This window comes from Haliaeetus leucocephalus, unplaced genomic scaffold, assembly GCF_000737465.1.
Source record: "Haliaeetus leucocephalus isolate CR32 unplaced genomic scaffold, Haliaeetus_leucocephalus-4.0 Scaffold450, whole genome shotgun sequence".
NCBI classification, from domain to species: domain Eukaryota; kingdom Metazoa; phylum Chordata; class Aves; order Accipitriformes; family Accipitridae; genus Haliaeetus; species Haliaeetus leucocephalus.
Window position 1 is genome coordinate 5,411,530 of NW_010972886.1, and position 25,983 is coordinate 5,437,512.

The window sequence follows — 25,983 nt, forward strand, 5'->3', positions numbered from 1 at the left end:
GCAGCAGATCTTGGAAGAAGGGAGGTCAGAAATGAGGTCTTTCCTCCCAGTTGAGTGCCCTAACCACAGATTTAGGCTTTCTTTTATATCCCTTCTTTTCTTCTCGTCCCCATGAATCTCATTTTCCTGGAAAAGTGGGTGCCCTCCCATGCAGCAGTGGTAGCTCCTCCCAGCTTGCCAAGCCTGGTTTATAACCTTGTATTTAAAGGGATAATTTTGTACTTTGAATCTTCTCAGACTAAGGGAAGGCAGAAGCCCAGGCCACCCACTCGCCGGATGAGACAGGGCAGCTTCTGGCAGGTGCGGTTAGCAGACGGCTGTTGTGCACTGGGCTGAACACAGTGGTTTAGTGGGTGCTGAATTTGTCGAGAACAGATTTGCCAGAACAGACCCGACTCAAATACTGACAGTTAGATATTGCTTCACTTTCTCAAAATGCAGTGGATCCTGAGGTAAAAAAAGACCAAGAAGCCCTGTAACACATTAGTCAAGTGAATTACCTCCCAGTTACTGATGGGAGCAGCCAGCGATATAAATCTGTATTGCCTGAATACCTCTGAAGGGACAACTCCACATGCATTTCTTCAGCAGCAAAACCATCCTGAGATGTCCTCTGCCCCACTCCTCATTCCTACTTTGGCATCCCAGAGCCATCAGCTTTTCTCAGGTATGTTAGGGCTTGCCTGCCCCAAATCATTTCACAACCCATTTCATTCCTGAAGTAACCAGCCCACCCCACTGCTTAACTCATCCCAGTTAGCCCATAATCTAGCCCAGATGTCCCCTGTTGCAACTTCAGGCCCTTTTTCCTTTCTTCCTGAATGTAACAGCTGCAAGGACTAGATTAGCTCTGTCCACCCTGGAACAACCTTTTAACATCTGTGAAGACTCCTACCACATTCTGCCTCAGCCACCCTTTCCATACCCTGAGCAAACACCATTGCTTAGGAGATGGAGACTGGTCAGCACCTTCCCTGTATCAGTGCGCACCAACTGCAGCCTACAGCATCTCCTGGTGCCTTCCCTGAGAATGCCTGGTGACACATGACACTGCTAGGCACATCCAGACTGACGACCTTTACTCTGCCCCTTCACTGCCTTTTTTACCTGCAAGAAGGCCAGAATACACAGCAGCTGACACTAAGAGGCAGTTACACTGAATAACGCTGACAGTCATGTCATGACAGTGTTACTATGACACCTTCCAGCTTCACCTAAGAATGCTCAGTGGAGCTCTGATACCATCCATCAGCTGAAACAGAAAATATTTTACATCCAGATAGACAAAGCTGTAGGTTTTTTGTAGAACTATGAGTTTGATGGTGGCTGTAGCATGCTCCTTGGGGCTCATCGGGCTTCAAAAACACAACCCAGTATCTGCTGTCCTGGGGTATCACCAGCCACTGGATACCACGACTAGCACCAGCATTTATTCACAATGCTCTGACACCACCATTACAAATGTTTCTGAACACAAAAGATGAAGAAATAAAAGAAGCAAAACTATTTACACAAAGATTAAATCAGGATAACTCTCTTCCTTGTCAAGTTAACTTGTCAGTTTCTGGCAAAGCCACACCCCAAACCCCTCTCAGCTACTACTCTCTCTTGATGACCATAATAACAGCTTTCACAGCCCCTCTCCCTTCCAAAAATCCTTCCTAGGTCAAACCAGCAGTCATCTGCTTGAAGCCTATCCTGTTCCATCTTTACCCAGGAGCTAGGCTAGCCCTGCCTCTTAACTGAAACTGGCACCACTCTACTTTCTGAAGATGTTAACATCTGTCACATCCATTCAGGAGACAGTACCAGTTCTAAAAAAAATTTAAGAACATTGTGATCATCTTTCTTCCTATCTCCCCCTTCCAATAATGAAACTTCAACTTTCCAGTTGGAGAAGTTATTTTCAACTCAAAGAGCAGGGATTGAAGCAACCCCCTCCCCACCCCCCAAAAATAATGTGAAATAGTGCTCTATATCTGCACCAGTGTTTAACTAGCCAGTAGCATTTGGTACAGAAAGGGTCAGGAACAGCATACTACTTCTGATGTCTTTATTGGTCACAGGCAATGTTACAAAGCAGTTACACTGAATAATGCTGTCACAGTCATATCATAATGTGAGGTTGCTACAACACATTTAAATTTCACACAGTGAAACTACTTTAGGAAAAAAAAAAAATCATGCTTTTAACAGAAGATCAAGAAAATACATTTGGTTAAAAGAAAAAATGGTCCCAGGATTTCAGCCCACTCAAACGGAAGTTAATGGAAAAGCTTCCACCAACTTCAGCAGGCTTTGAATCCAGCCTCCAACATCCCCTGACCAAGCTGTAACGTAAAATGCCTCTCTGCTCAGTCACGGGCTCTTCATTCTTCTAACACACTTGTGCGTGATGTATTTTCTTCTTTTTAAATGAAAGGAACATAGATGTGTAATTGACTATGCCAAACTTCATACATAACAGAGCCAATTTTGGCTCATCAGCTTTAGAGAGAGTGGGAGAATTACAAAGGTGATAGCATGTGTACTGGAAAAGGAGGGAGTTCCTACACTCCTGAGTGCCTATAGCAGCTGTTTGTGTAGCCTGAAAGCTTCCAAGAAAGTTCATTACATGCTTCTTCAGAACTTGCATCTGGCAGCATATGCATTCAACATGGGTAACTTATGTGAGCTGGAATTTGGATGATGTAGCACTAAGAACAGCTACAAATGCAGCTAGGATCTCATCATTTGCTGCCAACAGACAACTGAATGGCCTGTGGGCATTTACCGTAGTGATGAGACATGCCATTAGAGAAGATCAACTTAGCAGTCTAAGACAACATTCTTAGTGCAATATTACCTTTTCTTGACAAAAATGGGATTTCAAAACCACAGCTGACAAAATCATGCACCAAATTGAGAAAGACATCTTTGTTTTGAGGAAGCAAAATCTTTTCATCAAATTTGTTTAATTTGAAGAAAGATAATTATTTCTAGGAGCTCAGAGATATTCCTGATTTAATTTCTTCTGATTTGCAGGTGACTTGATGCATCCTATACCTGCTCATTTCAAGGATGCATATACAACATCCATCAAATTCTCCTTCAGTGTTGGAGACACCAGAGGGCAGCAACATACCAAGGCTTCCCAGGTAACAGAACTCCTTTAGCTAGGCTCTTTTCTGTGTTGGGGAAGTTCCAGTTACCAGTTTTACTAACCTCAGTATAGCTTCTTGCACCATAACACTGCATTATTTTATGAGACCCAAAGCTCAGAATGTAATTCATACCTCAAGGAAAACTGGAGTGAGAGGTGCTGTTTATATTTCAACAGTCACCAAGAATGTAGTTACTTCTCAGAACTGTATTGAGTAATTACCTATATTTTTGAAGCAGAATATTGATCATAACCCATACTTTATAAACTTCTCCCTCTCTAGTGCATACAAAAGATAACATTTTTGTTTGTGTCTCAGACTATGATGATCAAATGCTGTTAGCATTTAGTAATGGACATGGTTCTACCACATTCAAGTGGGAATGAAAGGAGCTGCCAGCCTATGTTACATACATAGTCCATCAGGAGTCCCTGAGATACAGATATGGCACCCACTCTCCTCCCTACTGGCATTTTGGTCAAGAGTTCTCAATAAATGTTCCAGCTTATTTAAAAAAAGTTTACATTAATTAAAAACAGTCTATTTACATATCAGTTGTGAAATGGATAACAACATTCCATAGGAAAAATCAGACTGTTTCAAAAGTTGGTAAATATGTTTTTAACTGTAAAATCTCAGATACTGGCTGTTTTCTGTCTTGATAGAAGCTGAGTCCAGTAAGTAATTCTATATCTCTGATCCGAGCTGTATGAAACTTCATTCTCTCTTCAACCCACACAGACTCAGACTTGCCATCCTGTTGGGACAAAGGAAGGAAAAAAAAGAAAAAAAAACGTTTGTAAAACACTTTCTGATGTACATTTAATCAATTAGCAAAAGAGCTTTTGATGTTTTATAAAGGCACAAAGCAGTAACTGTTGGCAAACATCTAACAAACAGTGAGCACTGGATTATAAATCGTTATAAGCTTGCCTGAACTTAGTACTTGCTGCTACTTCCTCAAGTATAGAGAGCTTGTAGCTGTACCAGTGATAATGGGGATATGGCAGATGAGGTCCAGCATCTATCCACCATCTCTATATTAAACTATTTCTGAGAGCTGTGCCTGACTTGGGAGGTGACTTGTATAATTCTTCGCTGACATTCTCCATGTAAACCAGAACAAAGCATGGAGTGTAGCTATGTGCATTCTCATCACAATGCCAAGGTACCTGAACTAGAAGGAACCAGTGCCCTTCAGGAACATCTGTTTCTTCTCCTTTTGGGTATGCATTTGGCCTAGCACTGACCCTTCTTTCTGGATGGCTTATCTTTTCCTAGAAGCTCTTCATCCTTCTCAGCTGTTGACTGTGTATTTGTGCTACGGAAGTCTATGTATGTATCATGTTGATGGTCTCAACATACTCTGACTCTACCCCGCTAGCTCTAAGTTTTGCTCTTTGAACAGGGAACTTCTATTTTCACATTTGAGCATATATACAGACTTTAATATAATTCTGTTTACAAAAATATTGTCTTCTCTCTCAAGATGATCATGATAGAGTACTATGAGGATAGAGTCTTCATAGACTCTAACTAATTAATCATGGATATCCAAGCAAAACAAGCTCAAGCCCGACTTCAGGTGTTTATGGGGACTGAATAGACTACTTACTGCACAGCTTTCACTGTTGTCTTCTCTGTGAGGTACAATGAAAGACAAAGCATCTAGAGACCCTTCACACTCCAGAGGAGTTTCAGAAGTATTTTTACAACTAGTCAGCACAATGAAGAAGTGAGTTGGAACTGGAACTTCTGAATTACTGGGGTGTCTGAAACACAAGAGATCTTTCTGTAAATCCACCAAATCATACCTGCACAAAGACTAAATGACAGTCTGGCATATCAATTTTAGCAATCCACCTATTTAGCCCAAAGAAAGCTTAGGCCTGGAAGGAAAATTCCAGATTACCATTTTGCAAATCAAGTTTGGCTTGTAGGCTGATCTAAGTAACAAGTTTGACGAGGTATAACAACAAACTGATTTATCATAAAAATATGTAAGAATACAGACTAGATGGAGGGTTCAGCCTGAACCCAGAAAACTGTCTGCCTGCTGGCTTGAGCCAGTTTTGCTAACTAGTGTATTTGAACTCACAACTTTGTAGAAGAACACTGCCAGCTCAGAAGTGTCAACTATGACACCAGGGATAAGCCCCTGCCTCATCCACTCCTAGAGGCAATGTCATAAGATTTCAGGCTAGCAGACATTCTTTCACATGCAACAGCTTCTCTTACATTTCACCTTCAGGTTTTAGGATAACACATTTTGAGGGTGCATTTTCTCTTTGTGCTTGTTGCTTATTTCTTAGCTTTATACTTCTGTATCTGCTTAGGGCCATTTGTCTCTCTGAACTGACATAACCTGCCAATGGCCCATCTCTGCAAGATGCTTTCCTTAATAATGAGGATCATAATTACTTTTTCACCACCAATGGAGGAAAGAAACAGAAGATTAGAATGTGAAAAGTTCCCACCTTTTCACCTTTTCTGGGGTATCATAGAGCCCATCAGAGTCATAATCAAACACAGGACCGCTGACTACATTGACACCGCTCCTGGCTGCAGCATATTTAGGTAGCAGGTATTGATGGAAGTAGTTCCATAGCACTGAAACACAGTAATGGAAGTGGGAAACAATCTCCAAGGTAGAAGCTGTTAATACAACTCTGCAGAGTTTTCAGTGGAGTATAAACAGACATGATAAGCTAGGGAGAATAATGTTGATAATGCACTGATGTTTTAGTATAAACACTGTTTAGCAACAACTAAATCAAGGACTTTTCAGCTGTTCATCCTGTCCGGCCAGCAGAGGCTGGGAGTGCACAAGAAACTGGGAGGCGACACAGCCAGGACAGCTGACCCAAACTGGCCAAAGGGGTATTCCATACCATATTACATCATGCCCAGTATATGAACTGGGGGGAGTTGGCCATGGGGCACTGTGGCTCAGGGATGGGCTGGGCATTGATCATCAGGTGGTAAGCAATTGTATTGTGCATCATTTTTTTTGTATATTCTCTTAATAGTAGTAGTATTTTCCCTTCCTTTTCTGTCCTATTAAACTGTCTTTATCTCAACCCACATGTTTTACTCCCCCCCCCCAATTCTCTCCCCCATCCCATGGGGTGGGGGTGAGGGAGTAGCTGTGTGGTGCTTACTTGCCAGCTGGAGTTAAACCACAACAATGATATTTTTAATTACAGTTAAGAGCTGATCCCTATTCCGTTACAAAATGGGACATCTCTTGTCCAGAGGAAGTGCCATAGTTATCCTTCTTTTCCACCAGGAATATGCTTAATTTCCTTCAGCCAAGTATCTCATGTTCCCTTTCACCAAGGAAAGCCCAGGTCTTCATCCCTTTTCTACTAGAGACATGATTATTTTCCTGTTTCCTTAGTGATCAAGACCCTAGATTCCTGCCTGGAAACTCATCTGAGTTTAGAAGACATTCATAAACTGGAAATAAATTTAACTCATAATTATATGTAGTATCTGGTTTCTCTAGAAGTTATGCAGTATAAACCCCTGTTTAGGTAGGTAGGAAAATGCAAAAAAAAAAAAAAAAGTCAGACAGTAAATAGAGACATTTATACTATGCTCCCATGTAATGAGCCAGTTGATTAGGAGCTCACAATGGTGGGCCTTTTTCACAAGTGATAATCCTACTTCAAGGAACTTTTCATCGAGGTTAAGAAGCCCACAGTCAGGGAGGTCTTATTTTACAGAAGCAGCTGTACCAGGGATCATTTGCATGGTTTGGAAGCAAGCAAAAAACCAGCAGTCTTTCTTATATTTGACTGTACACACAAAATATGCATACAAATAAAATACCTTTAAATGCTGGATACATTGGCACAATGTTGCTAGTAAGCAAGGCATCATAGTGAGGTTTCTTTTCACCTGTCATGAAATCTAAAACAAAAAAAGCAATTAGTTACTTGGATTTGTTACTTTAAATTTGCATTTTAAAGATCAGTGTAATAACATTAAGGTGGAGCTGATGTGGGTCTAAGTGCTAACTTCAGTAAATGCTGGATCCCATCCAAAATAATCTTATAAGCAGCAACAGTAATTGCACTTGTCAGATATACAGTGGACAAATTTTGAACAAACTTTTGAATTATGGGGAAGGGAATAAAATTCACCTCATGAATGTCAGACCAATTTGTTCTGACTGCAAAATCTAGGCATAAAAACAGGAGCTCTATTGGAACTTTGCAAATTAAACTTGATGTGGATGTTTAAATAACCTACTACTCGGTACATTATGCAGTAAAGTCGATGTAAAATGCTTCCAAATCAGGTCTGCAACAGTTCAAACAATTTAACCAATTGTAAACAGTTAAGTATTTTTTAATATGTTTGAGAATCAGAGCTGCATTCTTCAGACCAATGCTGAATTGCTTCAGTAAAGACCACATATGGCACACAACAGTATATTTCAGATAGAAAATAAACTTATCAAGGCAGTTTTTTACTTCATGAAACATCCCTGAATTTTACTTTGAATAGTTCCAACTAACACCTGTCATACAAAGTGAATTTACAATTTACTAGCTTGCCAGACTTGACACAAGGCTTACATGTTCCTTCCAGTTTCTTCTACAAGATGCCACTTTAGAAACCTGACAAGTTCCAAAGCTTTCAGGAAGTACTAAATGACCTTACCTTGGAAAACCCACCAACTGCTGAAGTGCCTAAAATGTTTTTCTTTCTCATATACTGAAGTGAACTGCAACAATTCAGGAACTACTGCTTTGTACTCTGATTAGTTATCAAGAACATCTATAAAAGACTACACCTACTACATTAGAAGTTATTTAAATCAGATATGCTGTACAATGAAGGCAATGTACTTACTTAGAGGAGAAAGGAATCCATAAGTTAGGTGAGGGTGATTGTTGTAAAACAAACATGTCTGGTTATGATTAAAAGAAATACGAACATCCTTGTGTAAACAGCTGGAGATATCTTCTGTAGCAGAAACCCATTTGGCCTATTAAACAAGAAGAAAGAATCATTGGTAAAACAGATAGCTGACTTACAATAATTCTCTCTCTGGGGGACTGCAGAACTCTAACTATTTAGCTGCAACTACCTTTAATGGTGTGAAGGGACTTAACTAAGATGCAAGAATTGTTCCTCTTTTGTCAGTGGAAAACAAGCACTCCCATCCATTTCATATATTTTGGAAATAAAGTGAACAGAATTGCAGCATTTTAGTTGAGTTGAGAATAATGTCTTCAAAAAGACAACCTAGAGGTGCCCATTAAAGATAACCTGATCTACTGTAAAGGTACTTGTTCATTCAGGCTAGCAATCAGTGGCAGCCAAATGTGTTGTTAGCCATCTCTCTCTACTGGGCCACTTGTTAAGAGTAACTGGTCACTTCAGGCCACTAACCTCAAAATATTTAGGATCAAACAAATATTGCCAGAGTTTAGTTAAATAGTGACTGTTATAATTAAATTTAAAACCTATGATTCCCAGATAATCAAACTGAAAAGCATCCTCTACTGTCCTAATTCCTTTTAAGCATGACATGGCTTCTAAATTTTCTCTGAATGGGAAAGGCCAACTTGAAAAACACTTTAATTCACAAGATCAGTGCTCTGCATGAACACGTGCACCTTAGCATAGGGTTCAGGACAGCAAAGACCAGATTTATCTCCATTGACCTCTTCCCCCCACCCCAGTCAGGACAATCTTCTGAGAGAAGGACTGGATCAGGGCATGAATGGTTCAAGATAGTCCTGAGATTTTTTTTTTTCAAAAGGATCCTGCCACATTACAAATACTGCTTTAAGACCACAAAACCCACGTTGAGACCAGACTTTGAGGACAACACTGGCAAACTGCTATAGCAGACCTGTGCTGCCAAGCAGTAGCCCAGTGCAGACTCATAGGGCTTCTATATCAATGGCAATAGGGTCCTCATATCCTGGTGGATCTGCTTACTTTGGAGGCAAAACTGCAGCTCACTCCAAGAAACAGGACAGTGTCAAAGCCAATCCTTATTAATATAGGAAAGAGAAGAAAAGCTCATACAAAATTCCTCTTTTTCTGTCATGTGGTTCTACTTTGTTCCCTGGGAGATAATATCATTAGATCTAAGTAGTGTTCAGGAATAACTGACATTCAAGCTTTTTACCTTTCAAGGTTGCTTCTAACCTTTCTTCATATACTTACATCTTTGTTAACAGTGTACGCACTCCACAGGGACATCCCATATTCCCTGCTGTATCCACTCACATAACGGTGATGGTAAAGGAGACAGTAACTATGTCTCTTCTGCAGAACCCTGGGCCGTCCATAGGGTAAAGTAAGTTTCTCTATCTTCTTAACTGCAGCAGAAATAGTGCTTTTTACATTTCAATCAATACCGGTTGTTAAGCATCTTTCTCTTCTATACAGCTAAGGTTGCCTCAATTTCCAATTGCCAAACAAAGAGAAGTCACAGTAACAGAACAAAAAAGTTTTCATTCTTATATCAAAGGTAGAGTTTCTATAAGGCAATAAATTAAATGACAAAGCCAGTACAAAGCCATCATTTAAACTTACACTGTACAAATTAAGTTTATATTTAAAACAAAACATTTTGCCATTTAAAACAGGAGATGGATCTAAGTTTCAAAGTTAAAGTCTTTGCCAACTTTATGTTTCAATTTAAGTATATAATGTGGGATCTGCTTCTATGTAACATTTAGATGGGACAGTAACCAATTGTGGTGATTTGAAATCCACTGAGGGGACTATTTTAGTAGAAACCACAAAGTCACATGTAAAAGTGACATTTAAAGGACTACGAAATATAGACATCTAAATAAATGATACAATGAAGTACTGGTTGAATTTTCAGATGTGCAAGGACTCGCTTTATAATGAGTGTGATAGTCACAAAACCTTCCTTCTTCTCTCTCATGGACCACATTTCTTTAGAAAGTTTATATACAGAGAAAGATATCTCCAAATGTTTTATTATGACACTGCACAGAGTTTTTGGCAGACCCTTGCCTAAGGCATTGCCAACTACTGCATCCAATTGAAGACTGAAGACTTTCCTTTAAAACTGTATCAGAAAAGTTATGTGGGATCAGCAGAGGGTAAGTCATTAGACAGAAGCTGAAAAGTAAAGCAGAGTTAGCAACAGAATTACTTTAGAGTCACTACCATTTATCTTGAAGAAAAAGCAAAGAAGGAACAAAACAGAGTCTTAGGAAACAGGTGCTCTTGCAATCATTTGCTGTAGTCAAATGTCAGCAGAAAGTTTCAGTTTTAAACCACTAAGGTAGACTTCAATTTCATCAAAACACTGAATATTTAAAATTTTGCCAACTGGAAACAAAAGTTTTCAAGTTTCAAGTTCTTTGATGTAAAATAAAAACTGAAGAAAACTAGCACATCATAGAAATATTTTAGAACAAAAATATTACTTCGCTGTTGAAAATGCAAGTATTTTCAATCATTACATGACTGGAATTATAAAGAAGGTGTCAAAGTATATTTTCCATTAGATAGGTCACTACCATCCACAAATTATGCGTAACTACAATTTCAAGGCAACTGTTTTAAATGGGGAAGAAATTGAGCAATAAATACTGCAGATTTTTTCCACTGTAATGCCACAACACAAAAATAGTCAAGATTATGCCATTTATTTCTCCACCCATGGGGGGAAAAAGCAAACAATTCACATTTTTTTCATAAAACTAAAGATGCAGCTAATATTTTGTTGTTCTTACAGGCTGTCAAGTTACGGCAATCAATGAGACAATATGCAAACTGAGGTAACTAATAAACTCTAAATAGTCTTAAGAAGCTTCTAGGCTGGTTACTAGAAGTTTTTTGTGTGATAATGCTTTTTATATCTAATTAATAAGTGCTTAATTCATATAATTTATAAGGAAATTACTGCTATTAAGACCAGTGCTAAGCAAGGTCTCGCTGATAATCCAAGCCAAAATCCTACTGTTTCAAAACCGTAGGTTTAAAGCCTTAGGTTTCTATTTCTACAATACAGGACTGTGCCTGGCCTTGCCATATTTCTTCAAAGCCAGGTTCAGCAAGGCACTCTGGCATCCACCTACACATTAGCCAAGCCTGTGTCAGTGAAACCACTTACGTGCTTACAATACACCATATTGTACTAATTGGATTTCATTTTGTTGCTCTCATGAGTGTTACAACACTGAAAGTTATTTTAAAAGGTTTCTGGGACACATTTTAAAAAGATGCCCTGTTGTTACTGGAAAAGATTCAAGAAAGCTTCATCTGCTCTTTGTGCCAGGGCAACCTACACAAACCAACAGAAGCCTTAAGTTAGCCCTGAATAAGCAGCAAGTACTGGATCCTGCCTGTCATGAGCATTTACGTCCAGTTCTTAATAGTGAGCTACAGGGGGGCGTCACCAAATACAGAGTTTATTCGTGTAAGAAACAAGGTTTCATGAACACACACAAGGCAAGGTCTCTATCAGCTTATTTCTCTGACAGCCTAATCATCTTGATTTCATCTTTTAAGGTATTAGCACCAAGGGCTACATTCCATTTTGACTTACGGTTTTCATGTTTTACTTATTGTCTTACCTGCTTCATGCTCAAAATAGTTTATTTTGTTTTAAGAGTCATGAGCATGTCTACAGCATTAGAAATTGCAGCTCAAACATGGCATGTGTATGTCCAAAGAACGGAAATAAAGCGTAAGTAAAACAAGCAATAGCTTAAGACCATGTAACAACTCAAACATGTAAAATACCCCTTACACTTCATTAAAAGTATTCTGCCATCACGATGTCTCTATTTGCAGGGATTTCTTATCAGATACTTCCCCATACACCACTTTTGCTTCCCATTCTGGAATGCTCATTACTTCAGTGCTAGAAAATTCAAAAATATCAGATAATACATGTGCCATAAAGACACATGCATAACGATACACATTTGAGAAAAAAATGGTTCAGTAGGACTGTCTGAAAACCTCAGAGCTATGGTCCCAGTGAGTATTTCGAAGAACTTTTACCTCATGTACTTGAGAGTTTCTCAGAGGTTTAGACATCAAACATTCTATATTTTTTAATAATTCTTACATTTTTGTTACAATTTTATATTACTATCTAAAGTTCTTACCTTCTGTTTCAGTGAGATTTAAACGCTGATGAAAATCCCTGACTGGCAAGCCCTATAATTACAAAGCAAAACCAGTGAGATTCTACTAAGTGTTCTACAAACCATGTTATGATCCACTACTACACTTAAAGTACCAAATGCAACATCTGCCTCGCAAGTTATCCCTATACAGAACTCACTGACATTTACTGGAGAGGGGCTATGGAGAATTTGCAGAAACAAATCTTCGCCACAAGTAAATCTACAGCCTTGAAAACCACAGCCCAAACACACAACATTTACAGAAGGGAAATTTCAACATAAGTAAGTGAAGCAAGGAAGAACTGAATTTCCCCATCAAAGCTTGCTTCTGTGGCATCTTCCAAGCTCTTCAGAGCTGGATATGACTTAACATAAGCAAACTGCAAAAATGAATATACAAATACAGGCTAATACCCACTAACCCCAGGCAAGATTTCATTTTGAAACCAATAGTAGGGGACTGCAAAACTAGCAGGTAAAGATACACTCTGGAGAATCCAGAGTTTCACTCTTTGAATACACCACAGACATCTGCTTCCACAACTTTAACCATTTCAGTACTTACCCCTGTCCTGCAGGAGCAGCCAAGGCCCACTGAAAAGGCTCTTTGTCCTACCACAGAGCATTCTGAAGGATGGCTTGTTTCTTTGGGATGGTGGGGAGTGTAAACAGGGTTCCTTAAAAGATGGTTTAGGCGCCCATGAGTTCCATTGTTTGGGGCTGGTTTCAAATCAAGCAAATCTATGAAAGAATTCAAGTGATATTAAGGGGATGAGAAAGACTGTAACACACTGCTACTTGCATTGTGATTACAAGTATGGGTGAGTCAATAAAGCTGCACTGCTTGCTGCTCCTAACACTCAAAAGAGAAAGCAATATAACTCCTTTAAAAGGAAGCACACGTGTTCTTAGCTAGGGCTCAGGATAGTATTAGTCTGCGTGTAAAGAGGGACAGAACAAGCGCAAAAAGTGACAGAGGCTAACATGTGAAGGGAAGTGAACTTGCAGCATCCAAACTTGCAGTGGGGGACAGAATGGGAATTCAAACACAGGAAACTAGCAACTACATAACATTGAAGCTTTGGGGAATAAGTCTGGAGGCTTTTTGGTTTTTGTTTTAATTATTTGGAAATTAAATACACAAGCTTCAGTTAATAAGCACCTGTCCTGGTTTCAGCTGGGACAGTTAGTTTTCTTCCTAGTAACTAGTACAGTGCTGCATTTTGGATTTAGTATGAGAATAATGTTGATAACACACTGATGTTTTAGCTGTTGCTAAGTAGTGCTTATCCTAAGTCAAGGATTTTTCAGTTTCCCATGCTCTGCCAGCAAGAAGCTTGGAGGGAACATAGCCAGGACAGCTAACCCAAACTAGCCAAAAGGAGATTCTATAACATAGGACATCATGCTCAGTATATAACTGGGGGGAACTGGCCAGGAGGGGCAGATCGCTGCTCAGGGACTGGCTGGGCACCAGTCAGCAGGTGGTGACCAATTGTGTTGTGCATCACTTGTCTTTCATGGGTTTTATCTCTCTCCCTTTTTGTTATCTTCCTTTTCATTACTATTATTATTAGTATATTTTATTTTATTTCAATTATTCAACTATTCTTAACTCACAAGTTTTATGTTTTTTGTCACCAATTCTCTTCCCCATCCCACCAGGGAGATGGGGAAGGAGTAAGCGAGTGGCTGCATGGTGCTTAGTTGCTGGTTGGGGTTAAACCACAACAGCATCACTAAAGGGTAAAGCCGGAAAAGAACCTAGACAGAATATAGGTTTCTGCTTGTCACTTAGGTCGAAAATGCTAAGCTTCAAAATTCTCACCAAAGTAGTCTAACCACAAAACCATCTCTACCCCACAAACACCTAAATCTCTGCCATTAAATTAACTCAAACAGCTAAAAGCTGCCAACCACCAATGCTCAGAGACACTTCAGACACCTTAAATACTGAAGAGATCAAGCCCTATTTCATGCTTAATCCTTGCTAGCATTCATAATATTTTGTTCTTCCACTTAACTTATACTAAATCTATGAAATGAGGTTTTTTCAAAACATAGCAGGTGATGAGACACACTTGTATCCAAAAGCTTGGTGTCTAGATCAAGCACCTATAGCACAAGAGTTAGAGCTGAACTTCCATTCCTACACAGGGAATTGAACACATTTATCCCTGCACTGTGCCACTCATGTTTAATGTCATTCCCTCCAGATGAACCTGTTTTGCTTTGGGAAAAAAAAACCAAAACAAAACCAAAACAACCTTTCTAATCTTAGTAGCCCCTGCTCCAATAAATACATCACACAAAGCAGCAAAAAACCAAATCAGAACCAGTCCCAGAACTCAGGTCCCCACTTCAACAGCTAAATTACATTGTTATGTTCCTATTAAGTGGAGTATCCAGGAATTCACAACACCCCAGAAATCCCCAAGTCTGGCAGTTTGAACACCTTAGAAAACATGAGGTGAAATTCCCCAATTCAGACAAGACAGTCATACATATCTGGTGCTCATGCTTTAAGTGCTGAGATGTTGGACAAATGGGAAACAGTATCTCTTCTCTGGCTGCACTTTACAAGAAGGTGCAGTCAGGCACTTCCATAAGAAATGCTAAGGCCCAGACAAGTGAAAGAAGATGCCTTTCTGCAGTCCAGAAGGCACCTAAGGCCTGGGCAAGGAAAAGGTTGAGTAAATTGCCTCACTTAATTTTCTATCTGAATGTTAATGTGCTGGCTTTTGCACATTATTTCTTTTTGTGTGTTTCTTTGCACATTATTTGCACTTTTTCCTATTCTTCTAATTCTTTCTATACAGTATGGAGGAAATCTAGACCTCAATGACTGCACTTAAACACCTGATCTGTCACTGAACTTGCTTCACTGAGATGCCAGTAAGAACTCTACCCCTCCCATGCAGCATACACAGAACAGGTCAGGGGGGCACAATAAGGTGGCTCAAGATCAACCATGACATAAGACAGCAAAGCATACAAGGCTGAGACACACACTTCCTGACAACGGCCTGTTTCCTATTCCAGCAAAGAATTTAAACACATGGTTTAAATGTGGTATACCTGAATATCGCCACTGATCTCAAGCATGTGCAGTGCTCCCGTTAACTGTTTCCTGGATCAAACCCTTTGGTAATACTTTCTCTCACAGATGCAGATGTTAGAGCAAGTATAGGTCCTGGCAAGAGAGAGAAGTAGGCAGGAAATAATGGAAAACAGGTGAAGACCTCAAGGGGAATAAATGAACAGAATGTGGTAGGGCTAGTGAAAGACTTTTGGAGAAACCATGAAATACAGAACAAAGATGAGACAAAGGAACAAGGAGTCACAGTAACATTGCGTTTGAAAGGGGAGGGGGGCACAAAGCATCTAATTTTCAGAAACACCAATTCTCTGGTGCTGTGTACTGTACGGTGTCAGAAAATAAAGTGAAGAGTATCTGTATATGGAGCGAGCTGTCTGTCATACTCAGATGCAGAAGCAGAGTGCATGGAACAGAAATCAATTATGAATTTTTGAGTGACATCATAGAGGGGTGAGAAATGTGAAACCTGACTATGGCAGAGACAACTAGCTCTAGAGTGAGACTCCAAAGCAATAGGACTACAAACTAATAAGAGAGTTGCAGCCCATCAATAAAAAAACAGCGTATTTGAAACACCTGTTGTATTACACAATAAGAATGGACAGGGAAACATCCAAGTTTAGTATTAAAAGATACAACACATAAATTAAACAGGGACACATACAATGATGAACTTGGGGGAGGGTTTATTATATGAATCAAGTAAACAAAACCAAAAAAACTTAAATTTTATCTGAATTAAAAACCTATTTATATCAAGTAACTAAAAAATATGGTAAATGAAAACAACAAATAAGAAAACACATGACAATATAAGGAATTGTTCAAGTGCATAAAAAGCAGAGGGGGTGACTGACTCAGGCCTTCTGAAAATGAGCTGCCTGGCAGCTGTACCCATACCCATTACTATGCTTGTTATATACTGTTCTGCCTGAATAAGGTCGCCTGAGTGATTAGTCTGATAAAGCCTCTAGCTAGATATGAGAGAGAAATATCCTTTCTTCTTGATGGTAGAGAGATTGTGAAGTAGTCAGTTTTAGTAGTGGCGAGTCAAAGCGGCAGCAGCCAGAGGAACACACAGAGTGACCAGTGGAAAGGATAGATACAAGGTGGCCTGATCAGTAGATCCTAAACAGCTGCTAGTCATTTAGAAGCTGGACCTTTCTCAGAAAAACAAACAGCTTTTTATTTGTGAAGATCAGCAGCGAGTCTTAAGGACAAATTTCTAAGGACACTTAAAAAGCTGTTATTAGAAGATTTACAATGTCCAAAAGATATTATATTTTACCGAACAAAGATGTCCCCCATCATCAGTTGTACTTACCACACATTAAATTATATACTTCAATGTTTTCAAATGGATCAACTTGAGTACGAAACTTGAATCCTGGTCCAAAACCAATAAAGATAGCCTAGGGTTTACAGAGAAAAGTACAGTGGAACTCTGTTTAAGACAAGTTGAAATGGAAAATATCTTCACAGAAGGCATTTTCTTCCAAGAACTTAACCTTTACTTTACCCACATAGTATGGATCAAGACAAAAGCAGTTTTTTTTCTTAAGAAAAGTAATTGTATAAGAATAATTTTAAAAAGTAGTAAAAGAGTATTAGGAAACATGATTCTATCTCATTGTTGCTTTTAAAAAATTGCCTTCAGCCACTTATGAAGTCCCTTGCTCTTCCCTGCTTTTGAAGAAATTAAATTAATTTTCTTAAATGGTTTAAGAGATTTAATGGAAATGTTGAGCCAAAATAACCATCACATTTCATGCCCTGTAAACAATTTGGAAGCTTTTAACTTAAGGTTATAAAAACATTTGTTGGTAGCAATGTTTTAAATGGTTTAAGCAATGGCAACATCCTAGGCTTCTACGACTGGTTTGCAGCTGTTCTTTCTTCTTGCACCACTTCCCGAGCTGTACTGGCACAAGCTATTGTGTAGCCATACAGTGAACCTGATCCAGGAACACAGCCAACTCAACAAATTTTCTTTTTTCCTGCTGGCTCTTTTCCTTCTGGTTCAGTTCCCCGACCTACTTAACACTGCAGCCACGCAAAGCTTACACTAGCACAGAGCAGGGTTTGTTGCAGGAATAAGAACAAGGAGGCATGGGCAGCAGGTGCTTAAACTCAACTGCTGACAAAAAGATTGTTTTTAAGCTTATCCTGAGATATTCAGCTTATTTTTAATTAAGTGAAACAATCTGTGGTATCAAGATAGTGAATGACTGACAGATGCTTTGCACTCTACAGCATCTTCCTAGGTAAGATCTCAAAGCTCTTTCCAAACAATGCAATTGTCTCAGATTTCATAGTTGTGTGGCAAAAACAGAGGCTAAAAACTCAATTCTAACTTGTTTTTTTGAGATTAAAGCATAATGCAGGCTGTCATTCTGCAACTGTTGATACTAAAATCTGTAGGCTAATAATTTACTCAACAAGCCTAATTTGAATTAGATGAGGCAGGAACATGGTACCTCCTTTCTGTTGAACTAGGTAATTAAGAGTATGAAGTTTATGCTGCCGTAATGTTAGCCTCAGAAGGATAAGTTATATCTGTTTCAAGACCAATTAGGAATGCTATGAACTGACAGTCCCAAGTCTGGCAAAGAGTTTGAATAGAGTCAACCTACTGAAAAATATTTACACAGTCAAACTGTAGCAGACAGAGAATATACTAAGCTGGCATTTGGCATCATGTGGCCTTGCTGGTTGTAACCCATTACTGGGTACCCTATCAACAGGTTTTCCATTGTCAAATCATGGAAGATTAAATATGGAATAGTGTCACAGATCTTAAAAAAAAAAAACAACAACAAAAACAAACAAAAAAACCCCCAAAACCAAAAACCCAGCAAACACATTTAGAAATATAAGAAGCTAAAAATAAGAGCTAGCATAAGTTTAAGTCTCACCTGCATACTGGGGAAGCGATTGTCTGAGCCATGGAATCCACCTATGCAGCTTTTAATCTCGAGCGGTTTCCTATCAAAAATTCACAGTTTATATAACTCACACTTTACAAACCTTATCAGTATAAAATACATTCAGTGATGCATTGTTTACTTGTCTATTAAAAGATTTAAAGGATTGTCCATAGGGAATAGAAAATCTTTAAGCTCTCGAAGAGAATGCCTTTAAAATCAGAATGATAGTTTTCTCTGCAAATGTTATCCCTTTGGACTTCTCAAGTATCCATAGTCACTTAAAGTAAAATATCAGATGATAGATGAACAAAATGTTTGTTCTCAGGATAAGAGATTTGCACTTCACTGTCATTTGGGTAACAGAACTTTGCAGTACTTTATATAAGTAGATTCTTAAGGGGGGGGGTGTGTTGTTTTTTAATAAAAACTCTAATGTAATTTAGAGCATTCAGCTGGGCATCTTACAGTCTAATAAAACCAAATCTCCAACATATGCTAGGTCCATACCTATTACTTAGATGCGTACAGTTCTAGTAACCCAAACGTTGTTTGCATGACTTGCACGCATTTATGGTGTTATACAACAGGACCTACTGAATACATAGACAGAAAAACTCTTTCATGATTAAAGCCCTGGAGTATCACAGAGGCGTTCAAAATTATATTATTATAGCAGATGCCATTATATCGGGAGCTGTGAATTCATTGATCAGAACATGTAGGGTAATTAACAACAGTGGGCTCAGTAAGTTCAATGTATGCCAGTGGATCACTCACAAGACTGAGTCAACTGAGTAGTTATCCACATGCTTAGCTTTTGTGACTCACTTTGGAAACTCCTAAAGCATGGCAAGATGTGCTCAAGTATCTGGCAAAGGGGATCTTAGTTTCTAACATTTGTGTCACAAAGACTGCTGCTACCTGCATACTCAGCAGGGAGAGTATCTATAGCTGCCAGTTTAGAATTGAGCCTCCTCAAGCCAGCAAAAGCTGTTGAGAAAAGCATGCATTGTTTCTTCGCTATGCCTTTTGCTATGACAAACAAGAATACCACACTCCAATAGCTATCACTGAACTCTAAGTATCTGGAAGATAAAAGCTATGAGAAAACAAGAAATCATTTGCTGTTTAATCAAGTACTGAAAACTAACTTACCTAGCAAGCTGCCATTGGGAGTCTAAATAAAAGTGTAATGGTTCAATCCGGTCGTTATAGGAATAATGGAAACGCTTGGGTAGCAGCTGTTTCATATAAGCTTTGAAAGGCTGATTTGGTTCTATGCACTGAAATGTTTAAATTAAAATATAAAATGTACATTTCACCAAATTTTTGCTTAATGACATGCACAGTTAAAGCACTTCAATTGCTAAGGGTCTGCAATAACTTCCACTTAGGACAACAGGACTACATAAGGTTTGGAGTCATATGGTCTGGGACATAGATACTAATAACTATTTAAATAACAAATACTGACTGGTTTTGCACTCAATAGTTATTAGAAGAATATTTATATTGGATTATGAACATAACTTACTCTTTTTTCTTACAGCCTACAATTGTACAGAACCAAACAGTACTGCTTAGAATTAATAAAGAACTACACTGAGACATGAACATCACGATACTTTCACAAGTGGTAGGAGACTATCCAGTGCAGTAATTCTACAGCTGTGTAATACAGAAAGTAACAGACATTCAAAGGGGTTTTAGATTGGTCACTCAAGCACAAATACATTTTTCCACCAACTAAGATCTATTAAGCATTTAAAAAAAAAAAACAAACAAAAAACAAACCAAAAACCAACCAAACAAAAATCCCTCTACTGTAATATTAGAATTTTTGAATAGCGAAGTCATCTATACAAACAGCATAGCTCTCAGCGACAGTGGTGCCTCACAACTGAGAGGCAAACAGATTGTGGTGCAGAGATGAGAACAGAAGCCAGGTATAGAGCAGAAAAGCAAATTCCTTAAGCTGGAACTGACAAAAAAAAAACAAAAAAAAAAAATCAATAACCTCTCTCAAAGCTGTTTATCAAAAAGGTGTGGGCAAGAAAATCTTATGCTTGCCCAGGAAACAGAGCTGAGCTTTACACTGACTTGGCCCTCAGCCAGTATGGTCCAGATACAAAAGTTTTCCAGTTTGAAAAGCAACATGATACAGTGCTATCTAAGAGCTAGTGAAAAGAAATTAACACAAAACCTTAGTTAATGCACAACCACAAACAGCCATATGACACCTTACTCAACTCTGACCTTCCCTTCCCCTGCGTGGAACTACTCCTGTTGTTGTTAACTGTATAGCACATGGAAGGTCACTGATTCAAAGTCCAGATGCTATGTAGGTAGCCCAGTAAACAGCTAATGCTATAAAATAACTGTAAATGTCAGTAGAAATTAAGCTAGAACAACAGATAACACTTACTGTGAGGTTTCTGACAATGCCTTCATAATTAACTAGAAGAATCATATGTAAGAATTAGTCACCTAAGTTAAAAAAAAAATCAGATGTAAAATGGAAGCATTCCCACCATGTAATATAATTAGCTCAGTTTCAAAAAATTTCTGGAGATAAGAAATTATTTTTCCAGAATGAAAATCATGTGGAGCAAAACAATCACTGAACTGTCAAGCTATTGCTTTTATGAAGTTTTAGTTCACAGTCTCTCCTCCCCTTGCTTACTTATTTACAGCTTAAAATTTTAAACTGTTAGCCACAGTTAGAAAAATAATCCAAGTAGTAAGATTTCACAAGCAGCAACTAAATGCTGTGCTAATCAAGCTGGATTTTTACTGCTTACTAATAAACTGCTAAGGAAAAAAACAAATACAACTATCAGGACAGCAGTTTTACCTGGCAACAATCCTTAGAAAGATAGCCAAGTGCAAGCTGGCTAAGATTCAGATGCTTGGACTCAAGCCAAAAGGGACCATTACATCATTTATTTTGACATTTTGCCTAACACAGGCCCATTACATTTCACGCAGTTACTCTGTTCTGAGGCTGATATCCAATGCTTGACTAAATTACATAAAGGATAACACTCACAAGGGAACCATTAATAATTCCTGCATAGAAATATTCAGTACTACAAAGACAGCTATGCTACTTCATGAAAACAGTGCATGTGTCAAAAGCAGGAGATACTCTGCTTTTCTTCCTGAACTTGTTTCTCCAGGGACAACCTGGAACTGCATTTGACTCCCATGTTCTCCAAGGAAACATTTAAAACAGTTTAGAATAGCATCAAGCAATGAAGTAAACAAGACTTAAAGTCACTGAAGTTGAGGCCTACAAGTTTTAAAGGGCATGGAGAACAATAATCTAGATAGAAAAAAGCCTTATGAAACATGAAGGAAATGCCTGCATTCAACATTAAAAAGTACCAAAACCTGCAGGCATTAAATCCTTCACCTAAAATGAGACTGCATAATGAATCAAAGTTTAAAATTTGTAAGCATTTGTTGATTTTTACTTAGGTTTTTCATCATCTTATTTATGATTGTTTGCAGTTTACTCAACTGCTGTCAGGCCATTAAGCCATTTTTTTAATAACTAGAAAATATATTATAATACTCATAAAATAATATGTAAGAGATAGTAACACTCTAACATTCCTTTAAGACAGAAATACAGCAAATTTATACATAAACTGGTAAATCAGGAAAGTAGGTGAGACACAAGGGGAGATTTTTGGTCTGTCTTGAGCACCAGAGATCTGATTCAAAGGAATACCATTCACAAGGCAAGAGCATTTGCAGTTGGTCACTGAGGCAGCCTGCAAAAGTAATCTGTAGGATTCAAATACACTTTCAGACCTGCAAAGTCAAATGGTCTTTAAAAACACAGGTGCACTACTCAATATTTTCTTTTCATCATTATCCAGATTGTCCCTAGCTGACCTTCACTCACATTTACCAGTGGAATGTGCGGATCCTAAGTTTCTATTCATAAAGTACAAAAGCATATAGCCAAATAACAAAAATTAGTTTAGCAATTACATACAAGAGAAATACTCATCTGGAACATTATTAGGTCTTAGGCGAGCTGCAGGACCAGGTACTACCATGAAATGTTGAACATCGTCCAGATAGCTGTTCAGATATGCTGTTTTTCTGCAGCTCCCTGCTTCCATCCCTGCAAAAGGAAATAAATTTTATTAAAAGTGGGAATATCAATGTAGAGTAGCCTTTCTGAGCAGACATGTAATTTAAGTTGTAGAAGTCAGAAAAGTAATTTCTCAAGTCTTTATCAGCAACCCCAAGACATCTGATCCAAGGAGACCACAATACTCACGTACAGAAAACAAAATATTACACAAATAGACACAATCTGCCATTTCCTCAGCCGAGAAAGATACTGCAATTGAATAAATAGATAAATTTTCTTCTCTGAAGGGAAAGAAATCTTATAAACCTAAGAACAGTAGTAATGGTCAGACTAAATATTCATTTAGCCCAATATCCTACCTAATAGAGTTCAGTAACATGTCTAGAGAAATATCCCATAAGCATCTTCCTTGCAGTGTTCCTTATCAGTTTCCGGAAGTCAAAAGGGACTTCAAGTTGCATATTGCATTTGAATTCTTAATTCTTGACAGGTTTACCCTCCATTCATTTTGTAAACATTTTTTAAACCTGTATAGATATTTGGCTTGGATCATTCCCAGTGGCAATGAGTTCTGCAAATGAATTTCATGCTGCATAGAAGTGTGCTTATATTTTGTTTGCCAGGAAAAGAAGCAGAAAAAAATGTATTGGTAAAATACATAACTTATAGAAATAATTCCAGAAATATAGAAAAGCTATTACTGCAATAAATCAAAGTTTCATATTCACAGCCTTCTAATAATGGATAAGCGAACTAATAACTGAAAGGAAGATATGGCTTGTATTTTCACTTCAGCAATTCTCAAACTATTGCTGTGTAGTGTAGTTAAAAGATAGAATAAAATGAAGTTATTTTTTACAATTCACAGTTTTATTTCTTTTATCGGCTGCTAATGGTCACACGAGGAATTAGGAATAAAATATGAAAATTGTTTAATCCCTCCCTATGTTCTCTAATTCTCCCCTCTCCCCCTCAAAATAGTCTGATTCTCACCTACACTGATTATCTCTTACAGCATCTTGATAATAAAAAACATAATTTCTAGGTAGTAGCTGCTTCATTAACCTTGCCAGAAACATGCAAGTACAAACTCAGAATATTACTTTATAAAAACAGCTCTTCAAAATTCTGATATATTTTATAAAATAAAATTTACCATGATCTGATATAAAAATAATGTTCAGGCATTTATGCAAGTTCATTTGCTTGAGACCATCCATCAGCATCCCTACTATGTTGTCCACTCTCTGTAATGCCATAATGACCTGCAGGACAAAATAGGAATGTAAAGTAAGTGTTAATCCCTTCAATTAAAAAACAGTATTTATTTCTAGGGAGAGTGAATAAATTTAAACTGTAACAGTACATGCTAATAAAAAATAAGGAGCTCTTCTTATAGACCATTCAAGGCTAGATGCAGTCCAGATATAAATGAAGGACACAGGGGACCTAGAACAGTGCAGTAACCCCCAAACTCATGACAGAGCACATACAGCGCACACTAATATGAGGAACTGTGAGGACGGGAGACTTACAGCATTCTCAATACCCCGTTAAACCTGCTTTTTTCCTGTTCCTCCTTCTCTCAGTTGTACACCTTTTAGATGCATAGTCTTTACATCTAGTGAGAATGGACCCAACAGGTACAGCTATACTGCTAAATAGAAATGGGAGCCTGCAGACTGCCTAGCACCTGCACTGCTCGGGGCTACCTCCATCTACAGAAGACTGGCTATATCTACACTATACAGCTCCTGGCCCCAACTTTTTCTGGGCCCCACACTGTACTAAGACACAGCTACACATTTTTATGTTATTTCAGTTGAAGACATTTAAAAAAAAAAAAAGTAAAAAACCCCAAACCCACACACCCAGATTATAACCAGCAAGGGTGGTTTTAAAGTATGAAATTGAAGATGTTTGTTGCATCTACCAGGGGCACAACCAAGGACAACAGGGAATGCCTAAGAGTGCAGATGCTGATGGGAGAATACCAGAGCGCTGAAGAGAATAGAGGAAGCCAAGCCTGCGGCACTCTTCCTCAAAATCCCTGTTGGGAGAGACCCTGGAGCAAACTGTCCTTGAAATTGTAACTGGATATTAGCCTCAGAGCAAACTAGTTTAAAGGGACTGAAAAAGCCAAAGAACAAGCTACCAGTCCAGCACTTTTCATGATCAGGGGTCTGGCATTCAAGCTCACTTGCGTAGGTACAGCCACTGGGGCTACTTTTGACTACTTGCTAAGTAAACAATACAAAAAAGTATTTTTAAATTAAGTCATTCTGTTACCTCACTGAGCTACTTGGACAAGTTGTCTTGCTTTGTGTGACCAAAGATGAGATGCTCCAGAAAGACTACATATAAACCCTCAGGGTCTTTCTCTCCAGAGCATTCCTAACATACAGAACTTTAGATCCACTTATTAACCAAAGAAAAGGATAACCAATTTGAACACATTCCCTATAATGCAGTTCCAATTAGTTGTCTGCTACCTCACTAGGCACTTACATTCATCTTGCAGTTCCTTACAGGAACAGTAACTGCTCACACCTCAAGAGAACTTGGCAAGAGCTTTTCATCGTCATCACTATTGAAGTTAAATACCTAGTTAAGATGCCCAAACTTCCTAACCATTCAAGACAGGAGAGTTTTTACAGTGTTCCTGAATTTCCAAGAGCTTTTTCCTTTGCATTTTTCACTTGAGTTTGTTAAAATGTAAAGCTATTTTTCAGACTTCTTTTTTTGAAAATAGTCACAGTCCCAAAGACTTCCTATTTATACAATAGGTACAACACAGACTGTGATGGGGTGAATGCCCCTTTTATCACCCTCTTTCTGAGAAGGCATAAAAATCTAACTGCAGGGAGATAAGACCAATATTCATCTAACCTTTGCACAGAGACTGGGAGAAAATGAATGACAATTATAACATGATTACTTAATCACCAAAACTTGGGACCATTGCTATAAAAATGTTGGTTCTTGCTAAATTGAAAGTATATAAACTTTCTGTCTAACCTCGCCCCCCCCCCCCAAATCAACATAATGAATTAGTAGGAGCAGATAAAGCAGCATACAAGACATACCCAAGCATGCTTTGGCAATTTAAAAGTTATTGAAATAAAGAAAATAAAAATTAGTCTTACTAAATAGGCTGTTTATTACATGCTTTGTATCAATGTTAATTATAGATGGGCTGTCTATTCACAGATTTATTTTGTTTTTCCTAATAAGCATACTGAACATGGTCTTGGTTAATCTAACATGAATTACTGAAGTTTATTATAGAGCCGGAGCAAAGCTTCAAATTAAAAAAAAAATTTAAAAAATTAACAAGCTACAAAACTACTTACTCCGCTGCTTACTGGTCCAAACTTATGGCCTGAGGAATCTGGTTCTTCTAAATACAGAGTGTAAAAGTGTGGTCTATATCAAACAGTACCAAAAATGTAATATTTTACATACACGTTGAGACAGTTTGAAGAGATTATATTTCAACAATGGATATCAAATATTGGAAACAATGCTCTCATTTAGAGGAAGGATACATTTC

The 25,983-nt window shown here is 38.3% G+C and overlaps 1 protein-coding gene across 6 annotated transcripts in view; it reads right to left on the minus strand.

The window, feature by feature from the left end:
• Positions 1-2,041: 2,041 nt before the first annotated feature.
• Positions 2,042-25,983, minus strand: part of ENPP1 (ectonucleotide pyrophosphatase/phosphodiesterase 1) — a 58,063-nt gene continuing 34,121 nt past the window's right edge. For 5 of the 6 annotated variants that reach the window (XM_010574687.1, XM_010574686.1, XM_010574685.1 and 2 more), the window contains 15 exons: positions 25,784-25,856; positions 23,587-23,695; positions 22,326-22,457; positions 20,745-20,776; positions 19,475-19,602; positions 18,308-18,377; positions 16,717-16,804; positions 12,858-13,033; positions 12,272-12,323; positions 9,336-9,490; positions 8,007-8,142; positions 6,978-7,058; positions 5,621-5,753; positions 4,759-4,915; positions 2,042-3,900 (listed from right to left, as the gene is read on the minus strand). In XM_010574687.1, the coding sequence (XP_010572989.1) occupies positions 3,733-3,900; positions 4,759-4,915; positions 5,621-5,753; positions 6,978-7,058; positions 8,007-8,142; positions 9,336-9,490; positions 12,272-12,323; positions 12,858-13,033; positions 16,717-16,804; positions 18,308-18,377; positions 19,475-19,602; positions 20,745-20,776; positions 22,326-22,457; positions 23,587-23,695; positions 25,784-25,856 (1,690 nt within the window). In that variant the 3' untranslated portion in view covers positions 2,042-3,732. Of the gene's footprint in view, positions 3,901-4,758; positions 4,916-5,620; positions 5,754-6,977; positions 7,059-8,006; positions 8,143-9,335; positions 9,491-12,271; positions 12,324-12,857; positions 13,034-16,716; positions 16,805-18,307; positions 18,378-19,474; positions 19,603-20,744; positions 20,777-22,325; positions 22,458-23,586; positions 23,696-25,783; positions 25,857-25,983 lie in introns of those variants that run through there. The other variant, XM_010574688.1, reaches the window with a different exon arrangement.